The sequence below is a fragment of the Equus przewalskii genome, chromosome 14 (assembly GCF_037783145.1).
Source record: "Equus przewalskii isolate Varuska chromosome 14, EquPr2, whole genome shotgun sequence".
Taxonomy (NCBI): domain Eukaryota; kingdom Metazoa; phylum Chordata; class Mammalia; order Perissodactyla; family Equidae; genus Equus; species Equus przewalskii.
The window spans coordinates 54,430,985-54,455,981 of record NC_091844.1 but is presented as its reverse complement, the minus strand read 5'-3'; the positions used below and the strand labels follow the sequence as shown (position 1 = coordinate 54,455,981).

Genomic DNA, 24,997 nt, shown 5'->3' with positions numbered 1-24,997 from the left:
GCGTAGGACAGACATTTCATTCCAAAAGGGAGAAGTAGGAGAAAAAGAAAGAGTGACAGGTTCCAAGCAAGTCCAAAACCCCACAAGGCAAACAACATTAAATCTTAAGGCTTGAGAATAGTCTTCTTTAACTAGATGTTCTGCCCTCTGGGGCAGAGTCCTACCTTCCAGACCCTCCTGGAGGGGGTGGGAGATTTTGCCTCCTGGACACACGGCAGCATCCCCACACCCATGGCTCTGCTGGCAGCAGCCATGTGGCAGCTCTCATGGATTGGAGTTTCATGCTGCTGATTGTACCAATCTGGGTCCCAGGGGAGGCCCCACTCCCATCATGGCTCCACTGGGCGTTGCCCTGGTAGGGGCCGTCTTCAGTGGCTTCGCCCTGGAGATGGCCCTCTGCTTGGGCTGTGCACCTGCGACTCCAGGTGTCTCCATCCTTGTAAATCTAGGTGGAGGTAACCATGCCCCCACAGCTCTGCTAAAGGTCATGGCTTAGGCTGCACCAGTTTGGTTTGGGTCTCCACCTTGGTTTGGGCAGAGGTTGTCTGGCTTGTTGAAACCCCAGGCAATGGTCCCCCCACTTTTTGAAACTGAGGAGGCAGCACTGGTAATCTCCAAATTGCATTTAGGGTCTTTCTTTCCTTGTCTTGAGGAATAGCCTATGTTCACAGCCATATAGCTCTATGGTCCCACCCTGTAAAATCTAAGTCCTTCCTCCTTCCTTCCTATTCTGTTCAAACCGACTATTTTCATGCTACTGTGGCTGATAAGTCTGTGGGTCACACCTATACTAGTTCCTTAATCAAAAGATGGTTTGGCCACACCCTGCTCTTTCCTGAAAAAGCTTTCTCGTTTCTTTCAATACGGATAGGTTGGAAAACTTCCAGATTTTTAGGTTCTGCTTACTCTTTGATCAACAATTCCATCTTTAAGTCATTTCTCTGTTCTTGCAGTTTACTTTAAGCATTCAAGAAGAACCAGGCCACTCCTTGAACACTTTGCTTAGGAATTTCCCCAGCCAAATATCCAATTTCATTGCTCACAAGTTCTGCCTTTCACAAAACACTGGGACACGAAGACAATTCAGTGAAGCTCTTCGCTCCTTTATAAAAAAGGCTCGTCTGTGCTCCAGTTTCTAATAACAGGTTCCTTATTTCCATCTGAGACCTCACTAGAATGGCCTTTACCATCTGTCATATTTCTACCAACCTTCTGTTCACCACCACTTAGGTATTCTCTAAGAAATAAGACGGCTTTCTCTGCAGCTTTGCTGGTCTCCTGGGCTCTCACCAAAATTGCTTTTAGTGGTCTGTCCATAGCAGTAGGTTTTTTTCTACAAAGCACCTCAAAATTCTTCCAGCCTCTACCCGTTACCCAATTTCAAAGTCACTTCCACATTTTTAGGTGTTTGTTACAGCAGCACTCCACTCTCAGTACCAATTTTCTGTCTTACTCCGTTCTGGCTGCTATAACAAAATATGATAGACTGTATAGCTTATAAACAATAGGAATTTATTTTTTATAGTTCTGGAGGCTGGAAGTCTGAGATCAGGGTACCAACAAGATGGGGTTAGGGCCCTCTTCTGGGTTGTAGACTTCTTGTATTTTCACCTGGAAGGAGGGGCTATGGAGCTCTGTGGAATCTTTTATAAAGACACTAATCCCTCAGGACTTACTCACCATCACATTGGGTGTTAGGATTATAATACATGAATTCTGGGAAGACACAAACATTCAGACCAAAGCAGTCCTCTTAAGAAACTATTGTCTTTATTGTTACTATTTTTATTATTTTTTTCTTCTTCTTCTTCTCCCCAAAGCACCCCCAGTACATAGTTGTATATTCTGGTTGTGAGTGCTTCTGGATGTGCTATGTGGGACGCTGCCTCAGCATGGCCTGACAGTGGTGCCATGTCTGCATCTGGGATCTGAACTGGTGAAACCCTGGGCCGCCGAAGTGGAGCACATGAACTTAACCACTCGGCCACGGGGTTGGCCCCAAGACTTTACTTTTTTTTAGAGCAGCTTAAAGTTCACAGAAAAATTGGGGGAAGGTACAGAAATTTTCCGTATATTCCCTGCCCCCACACATGGATAGCCTCCCCCATTATCAACATTCCCCACCAGAGTGGTACATTTGTTACAATTGATGAACCTACATTGACACATCATAATCACCTGAAGTCCACAGTTTCACTCTTGGTATTGTACCTTCCACGTGGACAAATGTATAATGACGTGTATTCATCATTATGGTATCATACAGAGCACTTTCACTGCCCTAAAAAGCTTCTGTGCTCTGTTTATTCATCCCTCCCACCACTCGCCAACCCCTGGCAACCACTCATCTTTTTATTGTCTCCATAGTTTTCCAGACTGTCATAGAATTGGAATCATACAGTATGGAGCCTTTTCAGATTGGCTTATTTCACTTAATAATATGGTTTAGGTTTCCTCCGTGTCTTTTCATGGCTTGATGGTGCATTTCTTTTAGTGCCAATTAATATTTCATTGTCTAGATGTACCACAGTTTATTTATCCATTCACCTACTGAAGGACATCTGGTTGCTTCCAAGTTTTGGCAATTATGAATAAAGCTGTTGTAAACATCTGTGTGCAGGTTTTTGTGTCTACATAAGTTTTCAGCTCCTTTGGGTAAATACCAAGGAGTGCAATTGCTGGATCTTATGGTAAGAGTATGTTTAGTTTTGTAAGAAATCACTAAAACGTCTTTCAAACTGGCTGTACCATTTTGCATTCCCACGAGCAATGAATGAGAGTTTCTATTGCTCCACATCTTCGCCAGCATTTGGTGCTGTCAGTGTTCTGGATTTTGGCCATTCTAATAGTGTGTCAGTCATTTTTTTTTTCACTAGCAAAATTTTACAGATCAGCAACTTGTTTGTGGGTTTTCCTGTTTTTCCTGGCAATCTCAACAGTATTCAAAACTGAGCCTCCACAGGGCAAAAATTCTCCTGAGAACATAATGTAGTTACATAGTAGAAGCTGACAATTGTCAGCATGTAGAATGTGATGTTGGCATGTGCCTGCCGGTTGTTTTTTCGGTTTAAGGAATATCCTGGACATGAGACACAATGCTTGTTCCAACTGCTTGCTTCTACAACTGTTGTTGTTAGTGCTGTTGAGTCAGTTCTGACTCCAGTGACACTGCGTACAGCAAAGCTGAACCCTGCCTGGTCTTTTTGGCCATCCTGTCACTTTCCCGTGCTGTATCAGACAATACTCTGTTGCTATTCATAGGGTTTTCATGGCCAACTTTCTCAGAATTGGGTAGCCGTTCTTTCTTCCTAGTCTGTCTTAGTCTGGGAGCTCCAGTGAAACCTGTCCACCATGAGTGACCCTGCTGGTATTTGAAATACTGGTGGCATAGCTTCAGCATCACAGCAACACACAGCTGCCATAGTATGACCACTAATAGACAGATGGTATGGTTCCCTGACTAGGAAATGAACCTGGACTGTGGCAGTGAGAGCACCAACTCTTATCCACTAGGCCACCAGGGCTGGCTTCTATGTAGTGCCATAGTCTGTAACAATAACTCATTAAAACGCTTTTAGACGACAATACTTGCTTATTAAACATTTGAAATATTTTCACAAAAATTAAAGGTGATATAAGGTCCAAAGAATGCACTTGGGAAATATCTATTTACGTATCCAAATATTTGAAACCTCTTCCAGAATTGAGATCCCTGCAATAAAATGCCTTTGGAAAATGCCGCCGTGTGGACTGGCAGTTAAATTGCCATATATGGTGACAATGGAACGTTTTGCACTTTCGTTATCTAGTACAAATATAATGTGATACATATGTAATTTAAAATTTTCTAATAAACATTCATAAAATGAGAAAGAAATGTGAATTAATTCTAATACTATATTTTATTTAATGCAACATATCAAAATGTCATTTTAATGTGAGTCAAGGTTAAAAAACTACTGAGATATTTTATATTTTTTGTACTAGGTTTTCAAGTAACATATGTCTTATTGAATGAAGTCTGTATTTTACACTTACACCACATTTCAAGTGAATCCACACTTCAGGTGCTCTTGGACAGCACAGTTCTATCATTCCCCAGCCTTCAATCATTTTCTGAACCATTTGGAGACAAGAAAACCAGTGCGTCCTTGAAATAATGTCCAAATGCCCTGAGCCAGCGCACACCATGCATCATCACCGTCATCTTTTTGGAAGTCAGTCTTTTCAAAGTAACAGGCATATCTGAACAGCAGCCTTCTACTACTTGCTGAGAGTTATTAGACATTGTCTCTTGAATAAGATATGTAATTGGTTTTGTATTCAGTAGAGCTCTTCCTCCAGAATCCTCTACGTTTTCTGCCAGAGCTCCCGCGTGTTTTGGGCTGACTGCCACCTGCATATCTTCAGATAACTTTCAAGTCACACTTCGATCTGCACGCTTTTCAGACTTCCTGAGAAGGCTGTCTTTTCAGACTCTAAACTTAAGACAGTTCCTCCTTCGAGGGCGGCAGATGTTATAGTGTGGCCCAGATCGAAAGGTTGTGATGCGTCCCTAGTAAACAGGCGATACTTCAAATTTTCAGTGACAGCAAATGTAGTGGGACGTGAAAGAAGGAACCAGTTGTAGTTGTTGCTATGCTTTTCAAAGACGTCTGTAAGATTTCCTCATCTGTATCTCTGTCTTATTTTTTTTATATTAAACAGACTATCATTTTTAGTACTGTAGGGTTCTGCTTTGTCACAGTTTGGTCCAAGTCTCTTGCAGTACAGCTCAATACTGCTCACCTTTGGATTTTCCAAAGATGTTACAGCGACCACCGATACTTTTACTAAGCTTCATGCGTTGCACTTCTGAAATGTTTAGGAAATCTTTTGTTAGGTGGGCGAAGGTGACTGTGCCCTTGGTCTTGAGTTTTACCTCTGTGTGAATAATAATTTGCCTAAACATAGTTATCAAAACACAGTAAATGGGGCCGCCCAGTGGCCCGCTGGTTAAGTTCCTACACTCTGCTTTGGTGGCCCAGGGTTTTGCGGGTTTGGGTCCTGGGTGGACCTAGCACCGCTCATCAAGCCATGCTGAGGCAGCGTCCCACATGCCACAGCTACAAGGACTTACAACTAGAATATACAACCATGTACTGGGGGGACTTTGGGGAGAAGGAGAAGGAACAGAAAACCAGATTGGCAACAGATGTTAGCTCAGGTGCTAACCTTAAACACACACAAAACACACAGTAAATGCTCCCAAGCAGCAAACCCTTAAGAAATGATACACTCAGTAGAAACCATCTTTCAGGCGTTGAGAACAGCGTGTGGCTCAAACGCAGGCGCAGGTTGGGACCTTGCCGCCCACGCGGCGGGGAGCTGGCTGCCCCGCTCCCCGCTGGTTCGGGGCTGGCTGGTTTCGAGGAGGGGCACGGCGTGGCAGCTATGGGCTTCGGGGACTGGGGTGCTATGAGTTTGAGATGTGCTAGAGGTTCTGGGCCTCTGGAATACCGACCAACAGTAAGATTGAAAATGAGCATACATCGAGCCACAGACGGCTCTGATGTTGACCATACTCCAACACTTAGAAAAAAAGAATTTGAAATTGTTTTACATCATGGTTGTGTATTCAATTCCTGGTATATATCTCATGTTAATTTTCATTGGGTCCTTTTTAAGGCTTTTGTTTATTTTACTTATAATATTCATTTTAGTAATTTACTTTAACTCTATGAACTTTTTTTGAGGGGGCCAGCCTGGTGGCATAGTGGTTAAGTTTGTGTGGTCTCCTTTGGTGGCCCTGGGTTGTGGGTTCCCATCCCAGGCACGGACTTAGCATCGCTTGTCAAACCATGCTGTGGTGGCATCCCACATAAAAGAGAGGAAGACTGGCGCAGATGTTAGCTCAGTGACATCTTCCTCACAAAATATAAAATAAAAAAAATAAATCTGTGAACTTTTTGTTTTCTACAGAAATTTAAAAGACTTACCCCGGTGTTTTTTGTTTCCTTGTGCCCTACACTTTTTGTGGATGTGTGTGGTTAATCAGAGTCTCTTCTGTACTCTTTCCATCCCAATGTATAAGAACTAAAATTACTGAGAGTTTTGACTTAACCATACCACCTGTGGAGCATATGAGAATATACCACTTTTTGATATCATTGTGACTTTATGATCAACAAATCAAATATGACATTTGAAATCTTACTACTCTCTTAGATTTCGTTTATTGTTCTTAATATATGCTGACCAGCAATTTGTAATTTATAGTCCAATGAAGAAAATGCTATTGATGAATACTCATGTAGTATATATTATATTGTATTAAAAGTATCGAACCTTTGGTATTTTGTTTGATCTATTTTTAAATATGCACTGAAAGAGCTCTTAATGTGACAAATTCCGAGTAATACATATTCATTGAAAGACTTTAAATATTCTTAAAGAATTTGGTAACATTGTGAGATTTTTAAGTCCTTTTCCAAAAGAGAAATACGAATTTTTATATTTTTTCTATTTTTGCTCACTTTCCAGATGCAACAGCTTGAGAGACAAGTTGTTGATGCTGAACGTCAAGCAGAAAAAGCTTTTCAACAGGTAGGGTATAATTTTAGTAAAAAAAAATTTTTCTGCCTCTACCAATATAAACATTGTTTTGCCCAAAACAGTCCTCAAAATAGTCCTCAGCCCTCCTCTACATGTTATCATTTTGATGGTTCATGAGCTGGATCCATAGGGAAAATGGAGAATCTAACTTTGTTCTGCCCTTTACCAAATTTTTGAAAGGATGAAAATGCCTGCATTAGGAATTTTTATTTACTTCCGAGAAAATCAAATATGGCTTTTATTGCACTCCTAACCATAGTGAAATTTTATGTATAAATATGTTCATAGCAGCTTTATTTATAGTAACAAAGAGTTAGAAATAATATGAATGCCATATTATAAAGAATGAATAATTGACTATATCCACTCCATGAAATATTAAACAACCATTAAAAATAATTATTACTAAGGATAAGTACTAATATGGAAAAATACTTAAAGTTATATTAGGAAAAATATATACAAAATTTTATACTTAATATGTTAATAGATATGAAGGAGAAAAGTCAAATCTTTGATAAGTCACTTGACTCTTTCTGGGCCTTGCCAACAGTAAAATGAGTGGTTTGGATGAGTCTACCAGCCTTTTTTTTTCATGCCTTTTTTTGGTGAGGAAGATTGGCCCTGAGCTAACATCTGTTGCCAATCTTCCTCTTTTTTTTTTTCTCCCCAAAGCCCCAGAACATAGTTATATGTCCTAGTTGTAGGTCATTCTAGTTCTATGTGGGATACTGCCACAGCATGGCTTGATGAGTGGTGTGTAGGTCCGTGCCCAGGATCCAAACCAGTGAACCCCGGGCCACTGAAGCAGAGCACATGAACTTAACCACTTGGCTACGGGGCTGGCCACCCTACCAGGCTTAAAGTTTGTCAGTGATCCTAAATCTGTAACTTCACATTTTACCAAAAGATCTCTGTCAGATTCAGTCAAGTCAAATACTTCAAAATTAGGGGCTGGTGTAGTGGTTAGGTTTGCATGCTCCACTTCAGTGGCCTGGGGTTCCCAGGTTCGGATCCTGGGCACAGACCTACACATCGATTATCAAGCCATGCTGTGACAGGCATCCTACATATAAAATAGAGGAAGATGGGCACAGATGTTGGCTCAGGGCCTATCTTCCTCAGCAAAAAGAGGAGGCTTGGTGGTGGATGTTAGCTCTGGGCTAATCCTCCTCTACCAAAACAACAATTGAAAGTTATTATTTCTTCCAGTAAGTGTATATTAAATTTCTTATACTTGCTCTAAGATTGTCATATTTCTTCCCTTCAATTTGAGTACTACCAAATCTTGTTTTCACCTAAAAGATTTAATTTTACACAGTGGATCGTTTTAGTGGCCTGACAAATTTCTAAATAAACCCATTCTAACTTAATCCTTGATTTTCTTGCCAAATCCTTGATTTCTATGCCATATTTCAACTACTACAAGGGTAGAGAAAATAGTATAATGAACCCCCATTGCCAACTTCAACAAGTAGTCGCTTCATGGCTAGTGCATACCTCCATTCACTTTTTCCCTTACCACCTCCACACTGGCTTATTTTGAAACAAATCCCAGACATCATATCATTTCACCCATGAGTATTTCAGCAACTAATCTAAAAATAAAGACTTAAAAGTCGTAACTACAGTACCATCATCACACCAAAAAATTACTGATAATTCTTTAAAATTTAGGTATTAGTTGCAGTACCAGTGGTAATGGTAAAATCTGTGCTGTGCTTGGTTGTTTATATTCTTTAGCTGATGAAGAGTAGTATCTCCACTTATATCTATAAAAAGCCAATAATTAACAGTAAAATCATGAAAGGTCACTTCTAATCTATGAAAGACTGTAATGTTTGTGTGACTCTCTGTCATTCTACGCCGAGTGTCTTTGTCTTTTTCGGTAGTGTCCCTGGTTAGCCCCGTGCCTTGCGGCACACATTTGTCAGTTTGCCTCTCCGACTGTCATGTCTCCCTTCTTGTCTTTCCCTTTCCGACTTTAGCCTTTCCTGGTGACATCCCTCTTTACCTCTATACCCGTGGCTGTCTCTGTCTGTTTGTTCTTCCCTATGTTTCCCTTCCTTTTCTTTCTCTCCTTTAACTGCTCACGTTACAGGGGGAAAAAAAGGAAGAAATTGACTATGGTTTTGTTTTGCCTTTTCTTAATTAAAATTCTTAATTCATATATGTGGCAAATTTGTTTAGCTCTGAAAATTAAACTAAATTAAGTAGTTTTTTTATTTGTGATTTTCAGAGTTTTTTCTCTGATTCACTGGATCTTGAGAGAAAAGAAGGATCCCTATTCCCAATTCAAGGGAAGCAAACCCTGGTGGTTTGTAGCCATCAGGCCCAAACACTGATCTTGATAAGTTAACAGGAAGAGTTTCTTATTTGAAGCTGTCACTTGAGGACATCAAGTGTAAAGTTATTTAATTCTGTGTGCTACATTTTTAGGCAAAAAGACACTTGATTGGTTATTTTAGACATACTGCCTTAAATCAAACTCTGCCTCCGCCAAAAGAAGAGTGAGAATTGCAAATCTCCTGGAGTTTCTATACAATTTAGCAAAATATATAGCTTTTTCTTTTTGTCACAACACTTTAAGTTTATTCACTACCTATTTTGTTATACTTCAGAGGAATTTTTTCCTTAAATGCTTCATAATGAATCTAAAAGTTGACAAGAAATATAGAGAGCAGATGAATTCTCATGCACCACTTATATCACCTTTTTTTGGCCTTTGCAAGACTAAGTAAATGTTATTAACTTAGAGTAACTGAATCCTTTGCTGTCTTTAACAATTACCATGGGACTGTGGCCTATCTGCTATTTATGTTGCTTGAATTTAGCTTATCCTTTGTCACTGAGCCATATCCTAAGACTTAAACTGTATTTATGTTAACCAAAAAGGAATGTTTCAACACCAAAAGCAGTAGTCAGCAGAAACCCGCTCCACTCAATGCTTTATTTAGCTTTGTACATTTTTCTGCTTGTTTATTAATGAGTGGTATCACCTGTATAACCGTTAAATAAGATGCCTATAGAAAAAAGTCACACGTTTCTCCAGAGAAATCTTGGCAATCTTTATACTTAATGCTATAGAACATTTTTATTGTTGCTATTCACAAGTTTTGAAAACAGCGTGTGTAAATCAACCCAGTACTACTAATGGGTGTTCTGTGAGACAGAAAAAGCAGCGAATAGCACGTTTGGGAGATCCTGATACACAGGATTCCTTCTCGAGTATCTGGTAAGGTGTATACTCCAGTCTGTTACACTAATTTGTGCTAACCGAAGAGGGGCAGATAATTTCCCCTGTAAAAGTTTGTGTTTTCGTTCTGTCCTTCTGGGCTTTGATCCCTTGCCTGTATGTGATTCAGACTTGTTAGGAGCTGGATTTAAAGTTCCCTCTGACCATTCTAATATGTGGGCTAGTCTGCCTTTCTGTCAATTTGCTTCTTGATAAATGATTACTACTCAGTTCTTCTGATATCCAGGACTTTGTAGTGATTTGCTTCATTACATGGAAACCTACTTTGTCCAGTGCTGTTCCTTTTCACCTTCAGTGAGAATAGTTCTGGTCTTACTGCGTAAACTATAGAGTACTATGCCAAAATAATTGAGTTTAAAATGTGATTAGAATGATTAATTAATGTGCAATAAATTTTAAATAACTGGAAAATGGTCTGAGACTCAAAATACTCTTACAAGGCCTTTCTTCATTCTATTTTAGAACTATCAGGTGTCTTTGTCTGCCGTTGTAATGTATAGATAGAAATAGAAATTTTCAACCCCCACTCAAAAATACAATCACATCTTGATTACTTGTAGTTGGGGAGAAAGGGATGAGGTTGGAAATGAAAGGAAGGAAATACTGATATGGGTAATTGCAATGGGAACAATATTTGCAACTCCTGCTTTCTTCAGAGTTGGTGGGAAGATGGAAAATAGCTTTGGGAGTTGTGTCAGGGTCCCCAAGACCACCCTCAGGTTTGATGATTCACTGGAAGGACTCACAGAACCCAGAAAAGCTGTTATATTCTTGGTTATGGTTTACTACAGTGGAAGAATACAAATTAAAATCAGCAAAGGAAAAATACACATCTGGCAGAGTACAGGAGAAACCAGGTATGAGTTTCCAGTTGTCTTCTCCTAGTGGAGTTACACAGGGATGCACTTGATTCTCCCATGAGTGTGTGACAACACGTAGGAAGATTGTCAACCAGAGAAGTTCATCCGAGTATTAGTGTCCAGAGTTTTTACTGGAGGAGGTCAGTTTTGTAGGCGTGGAATGCATGCATGACTGACCTTAGCTACTCAGTCTCCACGCCCACCAGAGGTGAAACTGATACAGCATGGCCCAGGACCCCAGGTGAATGAACAAAAAGGGCATTCACCATAAATCGCATTGTCAGCGTAAATTATCTGGTGTGGCTCAATATCTCTGGTATATAGAGACAATCTTATCAGGCAGGATATTCCAAGGGCCCTAAGATTATTTCCCAGGAGCCAGTCAAGGGCTAGTCCTTTCTTTGGAATGTGCAGGGTTCGAGCCCCCAAGTTTGCCGAGTTAACCCTTTACTGCACAATAGCTTAGGGGCCTCAGAATCAAGAATCAACAAGACTTTGGGGAAATGGCTGAGGAGTGTGCTGATGTGGGTGGAGGCAACCAGAGGTTCTCCTTGAAGTAAAGGAGAAAGGCAGCCTAAGAGTGCGTTCCTCACCGGAAGATATCCATATATAGATAATTGCAAGTTTATTTAACAACCAATTTGAATTCACAGGTGTTTGTTATTGACCAATCTCTGAGTAGTTAAAATTCTTACATGGTTCAGGTTAAATGAATGGAAAAAGAACTGGGCTATTTTCCGTGTACTTGTGGTAAGATATTTTAAAAGGCTGCTTGGCTTTTATGTAAGCCTCTTAGCATTTCTGTAGACCTCTTATTCATACTAATTACCAAGGAAGACTGGCTGACCCTGTGGAGCTCGGTTCGCCAGGACCAGTTGGTAAGTAGATTGCCTGTAACTGCTTTGTAATCTCTCTCCCTGAGAGATTTTCCCACTTTTGCCAATAGTTTTCCTGCCTAGGAAAATCATTTATCTAAAAATAATGATTGAGTTAAACAGTTGCTCATGGCAAAGATGCATCTAACATTGATTCATAAAATGAGAACACTTTTCAAACTGAACGTGTTTTTCAGAGAAGAGTACTCCCAAATCATACTTTTCCAGGACTGTAGACCTTTTCTGAGAGGACAGTTTTATGCAGTAGCCCAATGTCTGTAGGGTGGCTTGCTCCAACTTAATAAAAGGAGACTATAGGTGTAGGTCTGGTAATATTTCTTTCTATTCTTATTTAGTTAATTTTGTTTTTCTTGAGGTTTATCATCTATTATTCTATCCCTGGAGGAGAACTGCCATTTTGGACTTGGTCTTGTCTCTTCTCTCCCTGCTTCCACAGCTACAGATGCCCTGTGTGGAACTGGCTGTACCATCTTAAGATTGACCCTTGGTATTTACTGTCCAGCTCTCTGACCTGCTCTGGCTGTTTTTCATGACCGCATCTCTAATGTAGACCTTTGTTCTTGATCTCGTGGTCTGTTCCTGCGGAAAGCTTGCTATGTTATGTTAAAAAATCTAAATCCTAAGATAACTTAAAATTGTCATTTGGCTAGTGGAATACATTTTTTCTTTTCTTTTTTTTTTAATCTACTTTTATTTTCATAGTTGCCAGCTGTGTGGGTGGTATTTAAATAGGACACTTTTGGCATTTGAGTTGAATTTACATTTATACCTTGAACCCACAGATGAAACCTTGGTTAAAAAAACAAAACCCAACTAACCTTAACACCTTCCATCTAGAAGCCCTCATTAGTCAAGTATTTTTGAACTTTAAGTAAGTTTATTGTGATTTTTCAGAGGTATTTTACTAGTTTAAGATTTTTCATCTTCCCTATCACCTTTAATTTCTCAAATGCCTTTACATATTTTTCTTCTTTGCCCCGTATAATCTAAAACATTGCTAAAATTACATTCTTACCTATTTGGAGTATATGGAATAAAAGTCTTAATATTATATACAGTGCCCAGTACTTTATTTTCTTTCTTACTGTCATTAACATGTCACACATGCCTTCTAAGATTTCATATACTCAAATGTGTTTTGCAGAAGATTCAAGCAGAGCCAATATATCTTAGATATTAAAATTGAGGCACCACTCAACCCCCAGCCACCCACCGATCTCTTTTATCTTGTTCTATTTTTTCCCATTACTCTTATCAGCCTGTGTAACATACTTTATGATTTTTACATCTTTATTATATTTATGATCTGTCTTACCCACTAGAATGTAACTTCTATGGAGGCAGAGATTTTGAGTCTGTTTTATTTACTGATGTCTTCCTAGGACCTGGAACAGGCGTGGCACTTGGCAGGTATTCACTGAATATTTGTTAAATTAATGAATAAATAAACCCTCACTGAACACACTCTCCTACCTGTATCTTGACTCTCATGCTTTCTTATTTTTTATGATTTCATCATTGAGGCTTTAAGGTTCTTTTATTTTCCTTTTGCTTTCCATTGTGTATGTCTTTCTTTGTTATCTAAGGTCAATTTTTTCCCCAAAATGTGTTGTTATATTTAGGTTGTCCAATCTGAGTCTTACCTCACCAGTCATTTTCTTCACTTTATATTCTTACTTTGTTTAAAATATGAAAAAAATGAGGGCTGGGAACTTTCTGATTCTATGCTCGTATGAAATGCTTTGCGTATTATCAGTGCTCTGCTAAACATGTGCATTACTTTATATGATAGCAATATTCTGAGACTCTCTTATGTACCCTTAAGTACCTCAAAGGTGACACCACTTGGCAAAATAGTCTTCAGACTTTATAATTCTTAAATATATTAAAACTTGTTCAATATTTTCCTTTTATGATGATACCTTTTAGGAATCTGTTTAATGTTAAAGTAAAATTCTAAGTTTAATACTATGATAAATTAAGTACATGCGTAATTTTAATATTTTTTATCCTCTGAATTTAGGTACAAGTTATGGAGGAGAAATTAAAAGCAGCTAATATTCAAACCAGTGAATCAGAGACAAGGTTATATAAAAAGTGTCAAGATCTGGAGACCCTAATACAGGAAAAAGATGACATCATTCAAAACTTGGAACTGCAACTTGAAGAGCAGGTTAGGAAGAGTTTGATCATCAAAGAGTTCTAAATATGTGCGTTTATTTATGCATAATTGCAAAGATTAAAAAGAGAGCCTAGGGGCTGGCCCTGTGGCTGAGTGGTTAAGTTCGTGCACTCCGCTGCAGGCGGCCCAGTGTTTCGTTGGTTCGAATCCTGGGTGTGGACATGGCACTGCTCATCAAGCCATGCTGAGGCAGTGTCCCACATGCCACAACTAGAAGGACCCACAATGAAGAATATACAGCTATGTACCAGGGGGCTTTGGGGAGAAAAAGGAAAAAATAAAATCTTTAAAAAAAAAGAGAGAGAGCCTAAATTTCTAAATTTTTGTCAGAAATCTTCCTTATTTGGTCAACCCATAGGATCACATCACGTTTATTGGTGAGAGGTGCAAGTAAATGGCATTCCCTTTAAGACAGGAGTGAGTCCAAGGCAAAGTCTGACGCTTTTTGGATGTGACAGTGCTCTTCAAGTTGAAAACATTTGGTTGTCAGCAGGCATTTATGTCTGTAAAATGTTTGAAACAAATCTTTGCTTTAGATTGTTAGGGTTTTGGAAATATTTATAGAATATTATATTTTTAAATATATGTTTGACACTAATCTTTCTGTTTAGAAATGTATACACTTTTTAAACCACTTTACTGAGAGATCAAATATAGTATTTAGTGTACTTTAAAATTTCATTAGGAAAAAATTGTGTTAGGGTTGTTTATTTAAATGGTCACTTAGCATCATTTAAATATGACCACTATAAAATTGTTAAATATGTTTAATTGTTGTTTATTTTCAGCATTTAAAAAAAATTTCTCTGGGACCAGTGTTTCTTTAGGTCAGTGATTTTCAGCCCCCACCGTGATTTATGTGATAGTCACATTGTCAGTAATTTTGTGATGATAACCAGATATAAAGGTTGGTCAATGTGAACTAGAGTTTCTCGATCTTTATTCTTTCTGGATCTTTTAAAACTAGTGTTTGAGGGGAAAACAAGTCCTGCCGCTGAGGAGATTCTGATTCTCCTCTCCCTAACCTGATTGACGCCTGTTCTTCTGTTCTAAACCCTAGACCATTTCCAGAAAGGGTTTATTTTGTGGATAAATTCAGTGGATTGATTTAATTGTATGATCTTTCAGAGAAAGGGAATATCAGTTGTTAAAACTAGGATATTTGCATATATCTTTATGGTTTATTATTGTATCTGCTGGACAGTTATTCTCATTTTTTACTCTGTTTGGTAATTTGAAAGCAGATGTATTAACTTGGCAACAGATTTTAAGTGGATTTGCGTTTTATGTTTATGAAATAACATTTCCAGATTATTATTGAGCTTATGTTTGAACTAAACAAACTGCTAATTTTGTTTCAGAAACAAATAAGGATACAGGAAGCTAAAATAATAGAAGAGAAAGCAGCTAAGATCAAAGAATGGGTAACAGTTAAGTTAAATGAGGTATTTATTGCTATGTTTTGCCTTTTCTGTACCTTTTCTTTCTTTTGAATAGATAAGTCATCAGAATGTGCGCTCCTTCTGAGTGAACCAAAATTCTGATCAGTTGGTGGTGCTGCTGTCTTTTGGTAAAGTGAGATAGGTAGCTTTCATTCTAATGTCTCATGTATTTCTAAAATTAAAAATATTGACAGACTCATGGTAATCAGTGTAAGTGGCCTCATTCTAATTAGTTGATTTAAATTCTAATTAGTTTTAAATAATTATAGAACATATGTTTATAGCTCATAAAATTAATGTATTCAGAATCTGAGAAGTATACATTATTTAGTTTACGTCGCAGATTAAATGCTGAAATAATTTGGTTTAAAGTAATTTTATAGTGGAAAAGGTTTAGGGGGTGAAAAACATTTAAAACTCTTGGTTCTGGAAAAAATAAATGTTGAAGCCATAATTAGCTAGGTTGATAATCTCTACTGATAAATTCACCCGATGTTTACTTATCATTTTTTTGTACTTTGCTTATGTGTAATTAGATATTAACCTTTTCTAAATATTATAGTTTACTAGTACATTTTGTAAGTGTTATCCCTGTATAAAGGAAAACTATTATGTTCTTTTAGCTGGAATTGGAGAATCAGAATCTTCGTTTGATCAACCAAAACCAAACCGAAGAGATCAGGAGAATACAGTCAAAACTGCAAGGTGTGAGCGCTTTGACTAAGATTGCTTGGTTGGGTTTATTTGGCAATATAGAATTTTACTATTGAGCACTTGAAATATGACTAGTCCAACTAAAGAACTGAATTTTACATTTTATTTAATTGGAATTGATTTAAATTTAAATAGCCACATGTCCGTATTAGACAGCACAGCTAGGCAGTAGCAAATAATCCAAAGGGGGTAATGCTAATTTGAATGTTTAATTTCAGGTATATTTGCTTAAAAAAAAATCAGTCATGTTATTTCTATTTTCAATTTGTAGCATGGTGATCAACAATGACTGAAATTCTTACAGCCTGAATATTTTGAGCAGAATTTTATAATATGAATAAACCCTTTGCGTTTTCCAATGCTTAGTTACTTTCTTTCTTTCTTTTCAACCTCAAAGGCTACCACTCTGAGTGGTGGAGTTGGAGACAGAAATGTACTTAGTATGCTATTCTGATGATAGCCACTCAAGTGCCTACTGAGCTGAAGAGGAGGTGAATAAGCAGGGTGGATGTGTAGCTCATGCTTATTAAAGCCTAGTATAGTGCTTTTGCAACTTTTCTTTAGTGACAGAACTCTTTTTAAAACAATGTTTTTTCTGTAGACCCTCAAGAGATAAAACAGGGAGAAGCAGTATCGGCTGATGGGTCCAGAGCTCTGCCACCTTGCTCTCACTCATGACTCTTCCTGCTCCCTCTGCAACATTTCCGCAGAACCCTGGGGTCTTGTAGAAGGCATTGGAAAAATATTGGCATGGTAGAAAGAACACTGAAGTCAACTTTAATGCCCTACAATTTAATAGCTGTGTTTTATCTCTAGATTTTTTTTTACATCAGTAAAATGGTGATTGTAATAGTGTCTTACTGGTTTCATGGGGGGTTGTTGATTATAGGACGTATGAAAGCATTTTGTCTACTGCATGTTAATACTTACACTGTCATTTTCTGAAGGGAAAAAAAATTCCTCTGTTTTCGTTCTCCTCTCAATACCTCTGACAGCAGATGTGTGGGAGTTTTTCCTACACCAAGCAATTCTCCAGTTCTCAGCAGATGCCGACTGTGTGTCCTACAAATTGAACTCAATTCTGAGATTATTTGCTTGGAGTTAGCATCAGATCCCATAGGTGAAGGGCTCAGTCCCACAGAACTACCCCCTGCTTCAGACGCAATCACAAGTACAGATTGTCATGCCTGCTTCTGCTCAACTGGCTGTAAATCGGAGGTTCCCATGACCCTCTCCTCAGGTTCAGTAATTTGCTAGAGAGGCTCACAGAACTCAGGCAAACAGTTAACTTACTAAATTACCAGTTTATTACAAAGGCTATACCTCAGGAACAGCCAGATGGAAGAGAGGCATAGGGTAAGATAGAGGAGAAGGGGCAGAGACTTTCTGTGCCCTCACCAAGGGCGCCACCCTCCCAGCACCTCCTCTTGTTCACCAGCCTGGAAACTCTCTGAACCCCATCCTGTTGGGTTTTTATGGAGGTTTCACTGTGTAGGCACAACTGGTTGATTCAGTCACTGGCCACTAGTGATTAATTCAACCTCCAGTCCCTCTTCCCTTCCCTGAGGTCAGAGGTAAGGGGTAGAGCATGAGGCTGAAATTTCCAACCCTCTAATCACTTGGATGGTTCTCCTGGCAACCAGCCTTCTCCCTGAGGCTATCTGGGGGCTTTCCAAAACTCACCTTATTAACATACACTCAGATGTGGTTGTAAGGTCTTGTTATGAAAACAGAAGTCACCTTTATCAGTCTTAGGAAATTCCAAGAGTGTTGGAGCTGTGTGCCAGGAACCATGAATGAAGACCAAAATATGTTTCTCATGTCACACATTTCCTCTACCTATATGATGAAAAATAGATGTTCCCATAGTTGATCCAGAATTCCATATTTAGAATTAAAGTTTTAGGTCTTTGTGATGTTCACCCTTATTGAAATAGATTGGGTGTACTAAGCCCACTCTCAAAAAGCTGTTATTTTCTCTGCTATTCTTAGCCTGCAATTCTAATCTTCACTGGCAGCCTCTCAGGTCTTGTAGACTAGAGGATGCTGATCCTTGGAACCTAGGCTTGGACTGGAGAAGACTAGATATATGGAGATATAGTACTTAAAAAATATATAAGCATATATATGATTATTAGAATATTGTGAATTAGTTCTGTGAGAGATGATTAACATGAAAATATTAAAAGATATATCCAGAGTACACTATATAAAGCTATTTTTCTTATACTCTACTCAATTATCAGTTGCTATGTAACTTAACCCTTTGCTGCTTTCCCAGAGTTAAGAAGTTAATTTCCTTGGAAACTTTTCTCACTATCACTGGGATCTCCATGCTTTGATCTTACAAGCAGCAATGTTACAAGTCCTAAAGATGAATTAAACCCATGATTAGGTGCTTGAATAGTCACTCCGCTAGCTATCTAAATTCTCTATCTAGAAACTGCCCCCTCCCTTTTTTTTCTCTAAAGAAGTGATTAAGGCTCTCCATATTGTGTTCCCCCTTCATCTGCTTTCTTATGAGAAGCCCACTGAAAACTAAGATAAGCAAAAGTTGTTTCAGTGATCATGTGAGATTTGCCCCAATGATGATCTAAATTTCCTTTGGTTGTCTTGGCAACCAGAACCCATCCCTTTTTCTCACCGTTAGTAGCATTACCACACAATCAAATTTTACCAGTACTTGACTGGTATTTACCGATTCTTGACTTTGTGAGAAGCTATAACTCTCTAGTTGTTTATAATCTGGTTTTTTAATTTGTGTTTTTGTTTTTGTTTGAGAACTAACTACTTTTAAAGAAATTAGATATTTTTCTCTCGTCAGTTAAAAAATATTTTGAGCATTCAAAATATATAAATGGATTTTAAACATTGGCATATGATATTAGACATTGAGGGTTCCATGTTACTATACATAAGTAAAGATGAACTTTAGGTTTTTTCCTGGAATGTGTAAGGAATGATTGGTTTAGGTTTTTATATGCTTTGGCTCAATGTGTAATGAATTGTTATAAAAAATTCAAATCTTGCTTCTGATTAATCATCTTGCAGAAGTTCAAGGGAAGAAGTCATCCACTGTCTCCACCCCGAAGCTTTCGGAAGGCCAGCGCCTAAGCAGTTTAACCTTTGGGTGCTTTTTATCCCGAGCCAGGAGTCCTCCTCAAGTAGTAAAATCTGAGGAAATGAGCAAGATATCATCTAAAGAACCCGAGTTCACTGAAGGAAAAGACATAGAAGGTATTTATGGACTAGAGGAATTTACTTGGACTTTTTTTTTTTTTGAGGAAGATTAGCCCTGAGCTAACGTCCATGCCCATCTTCCTCTATTTTACATGTGGGACGCATGCCACAGCACAGCTTGATAAGCCATGCTTAGGTCGGTGTCAGGATCTGAACCAGTGAAACCTGGGCTCCCGAAGCAGAGCGTGTGAACTTAACCACTACTTTGCCAGCGCCTACTTTGACATTTTTTAAAAAGGAAAAATCGTTTGCTAAGATTGATCCAAATTTAGCTTAATTTTCCTTATTTTTTTCTTGACAACTTGATGTTTATGAGAATATTTCTAAAGAGCAGTACAAGGTTTAACTTTGTGTGTCTAGTTATCTTGTGTGTCTTTTGAGAGTATGATGCATGGGAGAAATTGATTTTCCTCTGATACTTTTTCCTGCAGTAGGTAGCAATGATATTTAAAATTAAAAAGTTGTCAGTTATACCTACAAGGTACTTGTTTTAGCTGAGCTTCAGATTAGAACTATGAACTTTCTAGTCATTATTTATTTAAAATATAAAAAATTACCTAATATGAAATATGAAATTAAATATGACATAGCAAACTTATAAAGAAAAAGAACACCAGAGGACAACTTAGTAACTGCTTCGATTTTCCCTTTGTATCTTCTGAGAGGAAAATATTTGCATAGATGTTTAAACCCTCGCCCTGTGGGCAGATTTCTACCCTTCTTTTAGTCTTAAAGCCCCTCTTAATTTTGCTTTGTTGTGCAGCTGCTGGTTTGTCACCTCCTAGTAGGACTTTTCCCAAATATTTTAGAAAAGCTTGAATTTGCATCTTCTCTATTTTCAGTTCTTGCTCCCTTCCTGCAAAGGAGAAAGATTATAACCCTAAAGGCTGTCTCTGTGCTTGGTTATGAAATTCTGAAAACGACATAGTGTTTTTCCAATCAGAGGGCTCCTTTGCTGCTGGCTTTTATGCCATTACTTGCATTTTTTTTTCTCTTTTGAGAAATCATTTTAATTTCCTTCTCACTTTCTAAGAGTCAGTTGGGTATAGCTCAGAACAGCTGAGGCTGCCTGTCCTCAAATTTGCTCATTTGCAAATTTAACCAACTGCCTGATACCAAGTTGTAGAGTATATTTCTTCAGCCTCTATTTCCTTAATTATGAAGGTCATATCTGTGTTTTCAGGTTTTCAAAGCCTCTTTTTTCAAAGCGTCTTCCATCTAAGTTTTCGGTTTACTGTGTGAAGCCTATAATTCATTCTATTAATTATGTTATTAGCAAAAGTAAGCAATATTTAAAGACATTTTTAAACAGTGTTATTCTTATTATAAAAACACATTCTGTGGTGATGATTAAACCAAAAGTAGACTGAGGAAAGCTTTCCTCTGGTTATGTTTCCTTCATGGTTTTGCATATTTCATGTATTCAAGTTTGGGAGCAGAGTTTGTTTTTTAAACTATAGTTTTACATTTATTATGTTTAAATTTACTTATGATAACTTTGAAATTTAATTGAAGGAGGGTTGTCATTTTCTTTGCTTCTAAAATAGAATTAATGGTGTTCATTTTTTTAGTGGCTGCTGCCTTTGATGGTCAGCATTGCCCTATTTCACATTTTGCTTCTTGTATTATCTCTCCTTAGACTATTGTCAGGTTTTTTTCCCCCAGCATGTTTCTTTGTAAAAAGCAGTTTAATGTTGATACTATTCTATTGAAGTATTTGGTCTCCATGTTTTATAGAAAGCTTAGTTTTCAAACTTGGGTTTAAAAAAGACATACAACTAAAAAAGGATAATATGAGTTAACTTTATTCATATTAAAATTCCAGTTTATACAGTATAGTTACATAAAGCTAAATGTACAGAAAGGTTATGTTATTAAAGGCAACATGCCAATGTGATATATGTTTTTCTAGAAATGGAAATTTCAGAACAGTCTGTCGATAACCACATTCAAGAAAACAACCGAGGTCAGAGAACATTACATCAAACCTCTTGTGTCCCAGAACAGAATCGGAAAGCCAGAACAAGCTTTGTAACGGATGGTGGCGTATCCCAGAATTCGGGGGCACCAGTGAGTGACTGGAGTTCCGACGAGGAAGACGGGAGCAAAGAAAGGTCCAAGTCCAGGTACACGTCCACCCTTTCCAGTCACACGTCAGAGGAAGGAGTCCACTGTAGCAGAATGGGCAGTGAGACGTATCTGACAGCATCTGATGACAGCAGTTCTATATTTGAAGAAGAGACTTTTGGCATAAAGAGACCAGAACACAAGAAGCTGTATTCTTGGCAACAGGAGGCACAGTGGAAAGCTCAGAATTGTCCTCTCGGAAAGGGAAGTTCTGAATCAAGTAAAAAGGAGCACGATAGTTCCTCAGATGAACTGAATAAAAAATTTCAGTCTCAGAGACTGGATTATTCATCTTCATCGAGTGAGGCCAACACCCCAAGCCCTATTTTGACCCCAGCTTTGACTCCAAAGCATCCTAACTCACTCCCTGGAAAAGGAACACATTTAGTGCCTTCATCAAACCTGCCACCCGCAAAGTTGAGGATTCCTAACGTTTTCAGTATAAGTGTAGCACTAGCCAAAAGGCACTTGAGCCAGCCACAGTTAAGTTCTGATAGGATGTTTGGTACAAACAGAAATGCTATAAGCATGATACGACCACTGAGACCTCAGGAAACAGATCTTGATCTAGTTGATGGTGACAGTACAGAAGTTTTAGAGACTATGGATACTAGTTGTGATGATGGATTGTTTTCCTATGACTCTCTGGAATCCCCGTGTTCAGATGACCAGGAAACCTGTGACTCAGCCAAGAAGGCGGCGTGCAGCAAACCTCCAACTCCTCCACTGCACCGTTTTCCCTCTTGGGTAAATTATGTTGCTGTGTGCAACGCATGCACCCTCATTTTTTCTTAACGCTCATTTTCAGGTTTTACTTTCTTCTTTTCCTGTTTCTTTGCAAATCCAGCTTTGTCCTGACCATTCCTGGTTTTCAGAATACAATTTTCCTTTCTCTTTCTCACTGAGTTCTGAATCAGTTGAGAAATAAGACAAAGATAAGACAGATGGGAGATAAAAATATTACCCTTATTATTGATAAAACTGATTTAGAGAATTGGTGGGCAAATGAGCTTTCCAATAGTTTACCTAACCTCGGAATTAGCTAGATTTCTTCCCTCCCTCCCAGGTACCACTGGACCACCAGAGGCTTCCTCCAGGGAGGCCTGCCCCTCTAGAATTTACAACCTGGAGAAAGAACAAGTGGTTGTTTCCACAGGCAGCAGGCAGCTACTTCTCAAGAAAAAGAAGAGAGAAAGGTGCTGGGCTCTGCCTGTCTCGTTTGTCTTTCCAAACTTAGCAGGCACATTAAGCTGCTCCTCCTCTGTGGGGAGGAGAAAGTGAATCCTTGGAGACAGAGCAGGAGTGTTCCATTACTGGAGCTCCTTCCACATGGAAGGAAACATCAGGGGTGGGGAAGAAAGATTCCTCCTAACTGTAATATTTTTGGGGTGAATTCTGGACCAGGACACTTAACTTTTATTGGTCATCAGTTTTTGAACTTAACCATTTACTTGATTGGCTTTGACAGAAATTTAATTTTACTCTTCATGAGCTTATAAACCCATTGCTTTAACCAAAAGCATCTTCCTGTGTATCTAGCATAGATTGAAATTTCTTCCGTTGAAACATTAACCATTAATACAATAATTAACCCATCAGTTGTGTGATTCTTCTTAGGAATCGCTAGATTAAAAAAAAAAAAGTCTTCCTATATTTGAAACAATGTGAAATCATCTGTTTTGTAGATTTAAGTTTTCCTTTACATATTGACATAATTTAAACTTTGACCTCCAGAGAAACATCTGGATTGCAGGATTTTTTGGTTTTTGGAGTCATGTTCTGTTATTCTTATTTTTTTATTTAGAGACTAATGCAATTTTAAGTAAATTAAGGCAACTGTGTTTTCCTAGTATAAATTCAGACTTTGAGATGTATCTGCTCTTATTTACTTTCAAAAGAACATTTCATTGCACATGAAACCGTCTGCAATTTATTACTAAATTCTGAATAGCGTTAAAAAAGTGGACGTTATTGGCATGTGAATCTCTGGAATTCCACTTGTGTTCCCCTTTAGGCAGTGAGGAGTTGAAGTTTTGCTTCTTTTATTATGTTGAGATTTCCAGAGATTTAGGTTAGGCTTTCAAGTTCGTTTTATTTGGCAAACCCTTTTTACTACTTTTTTTCCCTTTCTCTCTTTTCCTCATCTTTTGAAGCTATTCAGTCCCGAAAAAGTAGTATTGCTTTTCAAAAGCCTTCTAGCAGGCTGGCCAAGCTTGAGGTTTTATTTCTGTCTGTTAGGTATTTTCAGGTTTCAAGGAAAAGAGATGTATTCTAGTTACCTCAATTTATGAGAGTTTATTTTAAGGATCTTTGAGGGTTTATATTAAGGCATAGCTCATTTTTATTGAACTCGAATATCATTCAAAACACAATAGTCACTCTAGTGGGACAACAGGACATTATAGCAGCACCCCTGATAGCCAGCACCTTAGAAACAGGTGACACCCATTGTCCTTGTCCAGTGGCTCAGCTTGTCCTCTCTGTCTACACTGATTCTCTTTTACTACTACTGACTGTTCTCCTCCACCCTCTCACAGCCTCTAACTGCCTCACGTCTCCTGCTCTCTGCCTTATTTTTATGTCTTTCTGTTCTGACCCCATTGCTGTTTGTCTATGTGTATCTCATAATCACGCTCTCAAAGAAACTGCCTCTGATTTGTTCAGTCAGCCACTCTTCCATCTAAAGTGTCTCGGATAGTTGGAGATCTCATGCCTGTTATCTCACACGCCACTGGCTAGCACAGACCTGAAGAGGACTGCCTTTGTTGCACTCTATGCCGTAGTCCAGACAGTTGTGTCCAGGTTAGACGCATTACAGTTCAGGACATGGTGATCTATGCATTAGGAACAGAACCTGGAGTCCCTTTTCTCACAGGTGGCCAAGCTAATAGCCTTTCCGGTACCCATTTCAGAGATCTCTCTTAGAGAAGAAGAGAAAGCAAAACAACAACCTACTTTTGGAACAAGATAATATTATAAATTTCATTGCAATTCTCAAATTCATTTGTTATTTGACCTCAGGTATTTCTTCTACTTCATTGAAATATTCTTTATTTTTTCTTTAACCATATTCTAGAATGGTAGAATGTTACAGGTAACATTTATGTGTAGTCAATGATTATGAATGGTTTCTGGCTTTGTGTTGCAGCCATTCAATGTTTTCCCTTTTTTTTCTTTAACCATGTTCTAGAATGATAGAATATTAAAGGTGGTATTTAGGTATAGTCAGTGATTGTGAATAAGCTTTCTGTTACTTTTTTTGTATCTCCTCAAAAGAATTTAAAATACCAAGCAAAAATTTGGGAGCAAAGATAATAGTGGAGTGTATAATGGAGGGAAAAATTTCTGCAATGCTATTCACAGGCATATTTTAGTTGGCACTGATGACAATTTTATAATAATGCTATACTCTGGTGAATATTAAATGAAGAACAAATGAAAAACATGTGTATTGAAAGTAATCATTTCTTTGCTTTAAATATCCAGTTTAAATTTCTCTTTTGCATTAGGAGAGCAGAATTTATGCTGTAGCCAAATCAGGCATTCGAATGTCTGAGGCCTTCAATATGGAGAATGTTAATAAAAGTAAGTGATTTTGCATGCTACAACATGGACGAACCTTGAGGACATTATGCTAAGTGAAATAAGCAGTCACAAAAAGACAAATACTGTATGATTCCACTTAT

General features: G+C 38.2%; 2 protein-coding genes across 3 annotated transcripts in view; one reads left to right on the top strand and one right to left on the bottom strand.

Moving 5' to 3' along the window:
- PLEKHH2 (pleckstrin homology, MyTH4 and FERM domain containing H2) overlaps positions 1-24,997 on the top strand; it is a 102,594-nt gene that overhangs the window by 20,693 nt on the left and 56,904 nt on the right. For both annotated transcript variants that reach the window (XM_008531519.2, XM_070572780.1), the window contains exons 3-9: positions 6,523-6,585; positions 13,630-13,779; positions 15,150-15,233; positions 15,854-15,935; positions 18,996-19,181; positions 21,097-22,058; positions 24,821-24,896. In XM_008531519.2, coding sequence (XP_008529741.2) covers positions 6,523-6,585; positions 13,630-13,779; positions 15,150-15,233; positions 15,854-15,935; positions 18,996-19,181; positions 21,097-22,058; positions 24,821-24,896 — 1,603 coding nt within the window. The remainder of the gene's footprint in view (positions 1-6,522; positions 6,586-13,629; positions 13,780-15,149; positions 15,234-15,853; positions 15,936-18,995; positions 19,182-21,096; positions 22,059-24,820; positions 24,897-24,997) is intronic.
- Positions 4,106-5,528, bottom strand: C1GALT1C1L (C1GALT1 specific chaperone 1 like). Its single transcript, XM_070573300.1, is given in 6 exon segments — positions 4,106-4,467; positions 4,470-4,747; positions 4,749-4,874; positions 4,876-4,930; positions 4,933-5,010; positions 5,327-5,528. Coding segments are annotated over 6 exon segments (1,101 nt in total).